Below are 5,516 nucleotides of genomic sequence, written 5' to 3'. Positions count from 1 at the left end.
TGTTGCAGCTGTGGCCAGTCTGGTTGGCGTGGAGGGCGGCCACTCCATCGACAGCAGTCTGGGTGTCCTGCGGGCGCTCTACCACCTGGGCATGCGCTACCTGACTCTCACCCACAGCTGCAACACGCCCTGGTGAGCAGCCCTGGGTCGGGTCTAGGGGCAGGGACCCTGGGGTACCTGCTGTCCTCCGAAGAGGCTCGAGGTGGGTGGGTCTGGACAACCATGCTTCCCCTCGGGCTCCTGCTCTCCGCTCTCCCAGGGCCGACAACTGGCTGGTGGACACGGGAGAGGACGAAGCCCAGAGCCAAGGCCTGTCGTCCTTCGGGCAGGTGAGTGGAGGCCGGGGTGATGATGAACCCCAGAAGGTCATGTGAACACAAGTGGGCGCAATGCAGCCTGCCTGGTCCCGGGTGTCGTCCATGACCCTCTGGGCCGGACAGGTTCCCTGATCCCATCCCCCCTCAGAGCGTCGTGAAGGAGATGAACCGCCTGGGCGTCATCATCGACTTGGCCCACGTGTCCGTGGCCACCATGGAGGCCGCTCTGCAGCTGTCCAAGGCCCCGGTCATCTTCAGCCACTCCTCGGCATACAGCGTGTGCCAACACCGGCGCAACGTGCCCGACCACGTGCTGCAGCTGGTGGTGAGGGTGGGGCTGCTGCCTCTGCCCCGGGTGGCCCTCGCAGCCTGGCCGCCCTGCCCCCAGCTCCACCCTCTCTCCCTCGCAGAAGCAGACGGGCAGCCTGGTAATGGTGAACTTCTACAATGACTACGTTTCCTGCAAAGCGGAGGCCAACTTGTCCCAAGTGGCAGGTGGGTGGGCTTGAGTGGCGGTGGGCAGGGGTGGGGGTGTCGCTCTTGCGGGGCCTCATGTGCTGCCTCCGTGCAGACCACCTGGACTACATCAAGAAGGTTGCGGGAGCTGGAGCAGTGGGCTTTGGTGGGGACTACGATGGTGTGTCCAGGTAAGGCGAGACCCTGCCCATATGTTGTGGGGAGCGGAGGGCTCCAGGGCTTGGGATGGGGCCCCCAGGCTCCAAGTCCCGGGCTGCAGATTCTGGCTCTCTGTCCACATCTCAGGCTCCCCTCTGGGCTGGAGGACGTGTCCAAGTATCCAGACCTAGTCGCTGAGCTGCTCAGGAGACAGTGGACGGAGGAGGAGGTCAGGGGCGCCCTGGCTGAAAACCTACTAAGGGTCTTCAAGGCAGTGGAGCAGGTGAGGAGGGACTGCCATGCTCCCGTCCCCCAACCCCCGAGCTTCTCCTGCCCTCAGTTAGGCAGCTGACCTGTGTCTGTCCCCAGGCTAGCGATCACAAGCAGGCTCCTGGAGAGGAGCCCATCCCACTGGGCCAGCTGGAGGCTTCCTGCAGGACCAACTATGGCTACTCAGGGGCCCCCAGCCTCCACCTCCAGCCAGGGACCCTGCTGGCCTCCCTTGTGACCCTCCTCCTCAGCCTGTGTCTTCTCTGACACTTTGGGGGCTGGAATGGCCGTGATTCCCTGTGCACTCAAGTCTGCCCGGTCCTGGGAAGGCTGCAGGGCTCCTTGGGCAGCACAATATGCAGGCACAGCTGGACCCTCAATAAAGGCACCGAGCCTTCAACTCTTATGTCATTGGCAACCGTAGCCCTGGAGGGGCCTCTGGCTGGACACCTGGACACATGAGTGCCCGAGTCCTGAAGGTCATGGCCAGCGGGGTCAGGGTCTGAGAAACTGTGTGGACATTGCTGGAGGCTCTTTAAAAACACAGTCCAGGCTTCAGTTGCCACCTCCTCACACGCACTTGTACATAGGCACACACACAAACACACATGCATGCATGCTCATGTGTGCACACCTGCATCCCACACCCTCATATCCTCACTCATGCATGCACATATATACTCCCAATGCATTCACACTCGTGTGCCCACCCTTGGGCCAGACTCTCTTGGTATAAAGGTCTGGAGCTGGGAGGCTCGCAGCCCCGCGGAGTCTCCTCACACACGGTGAACACAGATTCTACAGGGCAGGGCTTCCCACCTGGGCTCAGCACCTCCCCAGCCTGGTCATTCGGTGGATGTGTCTTGAGATGAATAACTTAGCGGGTGACAGACTCCAGACAAGACCACCAACATGTCCCTGCTGGTGCTTTTCCAGGCCAGAGCCCCCGAGAACACTGCTACCAACTCGTGCCTGCCAGCCAGCTGGCACCCTCTCAGGGAGGTCTAAAGTCACAAGCTGGGACGCTGTAGGTATTTGCTGACACTTGGGATCAGTTTAATGTTAAAGGAGGAAGGACTCAAATCAAAGGTTTTTGTCCTGAGTTGGCCAGTTATTCCAACTGCCCCAGCTGCTGCCACTGATTTACCTAGCTGGGCTGGAGGAGGCAGGAGGGGACCTTGGTGGACTGCAGGTGGGCAGGCCTAAGTTTGCTAATGGGAAGGGATTTTCTCACAAGAAATGCTTTAAATCCATCTGAAATCACCTTCATCACAATGGAACCACACCCAGAGGCAACAGATCAAGTGCTGTCCCCAGAATCTGGTTCTAGAAATCTTTCTGCTTGCGCCTCATTCACCCTTGGAGCTGCAGGCCACAGCCTTTCCCGGGGCTCCTGGTAATGAGCTCCATGGAGGCAGGTGCCATGCCTGAGCCAGCAGTGTGGAGTCCGTTCTGGAGCCCCTGAAGGGCCGTCTCCCTGGGCAGAGCCCATATCAGCCATTCTGCAACTGACCTCAAATGGCCTTGGCCTGAAGAACAGCTTGAAGAGAGGCTTGGGTTCCCAGCCAGAGATTGGGCTGGGTTGTGGAGATGAGAGCACCAGGTTCTAGCCACTAGACCAGTGGTCAGTGGCAAAAGGCCCTGGCCCTTCAGCTTCTCAGGGAAGAATTTCCACAAAGACAGAAAGTAGTGAAACGAGTATTTATTAAGAGGGAGAAGAGCACAGTATGTGTGGACAAGCACACAAGCGGACTCAGAGAGAGGGGCTGCCCCTGAGCTGCACCCTCCTGGCAGATTTCCTTTTATGGGGCACTTATTCTGGATTTCCTTTAGTCATTCTGATTTTCCTGGTTCAGAGTTCATATTTGGTATATCTCAGGATCCTCCCGTGAGTGCGTGCCTCTCATAGCTAAGATGGATCCTACTGATAAGGCTTCTGGGTAAAACATCCCTTGACATGACTCCTCTTTGGCTTCTAAGGAGGCTTTTCTGTACATGTGTGGTCTGGGTGGTTTATTAGGGCCCAGCCTCCTCCTTTAATTGCCCTGCTATTCTTGTTTTGGAGTTTCCCTCAAGAGAGTATGAATCTCCAATTGCTTTACCCTGGTTGTTGTTGTTGGTGGGGTGGGGGTGGGGGTTGCCCATCTGCCTCCTGCTTCACAACCAGGAAACAAGGAGTCTCAGGCCCGGTTCAAACCAAGGTGTGCTCGAAGCAGGGACAAGGGGTGGCCCAGAGCCACAAGTGGTCACTCTGGCAGGCGGATGGGCACAGAGGGCAGGGACCTAACTGTGGTTCTGACTTCAGAACCCTGTTAGGGGTTCACATGTCCCCAAAACTGATCAAGAGCAGACAGACTGAAGCACTGCCCCCCACCCCCAACATGAACCATTGAATCTAACAGACTGCCCAGAAGGCTTGGCTGAGAGCAGGGCCTTTTGACAATGCACCAGGGGCCCCAGCAGAGTGGCTGCACAAACTCTGTCCTCTGGTGGGCAAGAGCGTCTCACAGGGGTGCAGCCAGCTGGGCAGACTAGTTTCTGGAGCACACAGGGGCTACCCGGGGGTAGTTTCGGGGTACACAGGAGGCTGCCTGGATGGGGTTCCAGTGAGTACAGAGAGGGGCACACAGCGGCAGGGTGCACCATTCGGGGTCTGGGGCACACAGGGGCCATGCTATTGTGCCTCACATTTTCAGGTGCACACAAGGCTCTGCACGGAAGTAGTTTCTGGCTCTCACACGGGGGTGTCTGGAGGCAGTTTCTGGAGCACCGAGGGGGTTGTTGAAGGAAGGTATCTTCTGGTTCGTTCAGAGTAACGCCTGGAGGTCATTTCTGGTGTACAATGGGGCGCAGGAGCATCGTTTCTAGTTCGCGTCGGGGTGGTGCCCGAACGTCCTTTCTGGTGTACACAGGAACTGCCCTGACGTAGTTTCGGGCACACGGGTTGCTGCCCGCATGTGGTTTCCATGAGTACAGAGGGGCTCAGGGGCGCAGTTTCTGGAACTCAGAAGGCGGCTGTACACCAATCTGGTTCTGACGCACACATAGGGGCATACTGTAGTGTTTCAACGTGTCCACTGGAGGGCACACCAACATGCTTTCTGGTACAAACCTGGGGCCCACGGGCACAGTGCCGTCCACAGATGTGGTTTCGGGTGTACACAGGAGTTGCCCGGAGGTAGTTTCTGATACACACATAAAGTGCCCGGACACGGTTTCTGGAGCACACAGAGGGATGTAACGAACTGATTCCCGCACAGATATAGTGGCATGCTATTGTGTCTAACATGTCCACAAGAGGGCGCACAAACATGCTTTCGGTACACACCTGGGTGTCCTCAGACATAGTTTGTGCCCCCACCGTGGGGGCGAACGGATGTGGTTTCTGGTGCACATAAGGGGTTGCCCAGACGTTTATGATGCACACAGGAAGTGCCCGAAGGTTATTTATGATACACAGGAAGTGACCGGACGTATACCTGAGCATAGATTGTGGCATGCTGTCGTGCCTAACGTGTCCACTGGAGGGCGCACTGACATGCTATTCATGGATACATGGGTGCCCAAAGACCGGGTTTCTGTGCCTGCAGTGGGGGCGAACTGATGTGGTTTCTGGTATAATAAGGGGTGCCCACACGTTGTTTCTGATGCACATAGAGCGATGCAACAATATGATTCCTATGCCATGCTGTGCCTAAAATGTCTACAGGAGAGCACCCACAGACCTGGTTTCTGCATGAACACGGGGTGAATGGATGGGGTTTCAGGTGCAGATAAAAGGGTGCCGGAATGTTTATGATACGCACTGCTAAACGGCTAAGTCACTTCAGTCGTGTCCGACTCTGTGCGACCCCATAGACGGCAGCCCACCAGGCTCCCCCGTCCCTGGGATTCTCCAGGCAAGAACACTGGAGTGGGTTGCCATTTCCTTCTTCAATGCCATGAAAGTGAAAAGTCAAAGTGAAGTCTCTCAGTCGTGTCAGACCCTTAGCGACCCCATGGACTGCAGCCTACCAGTCTCCTCCGTCCATGAGATTTTCCAGGCAAGAGTACTGGAGTGGGGTGCCATTGCCTTCTCCGATGATCTGCACAGGAAGTACCAAGACTATATATGAAACACACAGGAAGTGGCCGGAGACTATTTACGATGGACACAGGAAGTGACCGGACGTTGTTTCTGGAGCACACAGGAAGTGCCTGGATGGATTTTTGTACATATATAGGGGCACGCTGGAGAAGGCAATGGCACCCCACTCCAGTACTCTTGCCTGGGAAATCCCATGGATGGAGGAGCCTGGTAGGCTGCCGTCTATG

At 56.8% G+C, this 5,516-nt stretch overlaps 1 protein-coding gene across 1 annotated transcript in view; it reads left to right on the top strand.

The window, feature by feature from the left end:
- The window catches only part of DPEP1 (dipeptidase 1 (renal)), a 7,319-nt gene extending 5,717 nt beyond the window's left edge, over positions 1-1,602 (top strand). The window contains exons 6-12 of the mRNA XM_010843943.1: positions 9-132; positions 260-329; positions 466-642; positions 728-812; positions 889-964; positions 1,080-1,215; positions 1,302-1,602. Of these exons, the coding sequence (XP_010842245.1) occupies positions 9-132; positions 260-329; positions 466-642; positions 728-812; positions 889-964; positions 1,080-1,215; positions 1,302-1,469 (836 nt within the window). The 3' untranslated portion in view covers positions 1,470-1,602. The remainder of the gene's footprint in view (positions 1-8; positions 133-259; positions 330-465; positions 643-727; positions 813-888; positions 965-1,079; positions 1,216-1,301) is intronic.
- Positions 1,603-5,516: the final 3,914 nt, after the last annotated feature.

This window comes from Bison bison, unplaced genomic scaffold, assembly GCF_000754665.1.
Source record: "Bison bison bison isolate TAMUID 2011002044 unplaced genomic scaffold, Bison_UMD1.0 scf7180017864192, whole genome shotgun sequence".
Classification (NCBI taxonomy): Eukaryota; Metazoa; Chordata; class Mammalia; order Artiodactyla; family Bovidae; genus Bison; species Bison bison.
The sequence above is the reverse complement of the archived record's forward strand: the minus strand, read 5'-3'. Positions and strand labels throughout refer to the sequence as shown.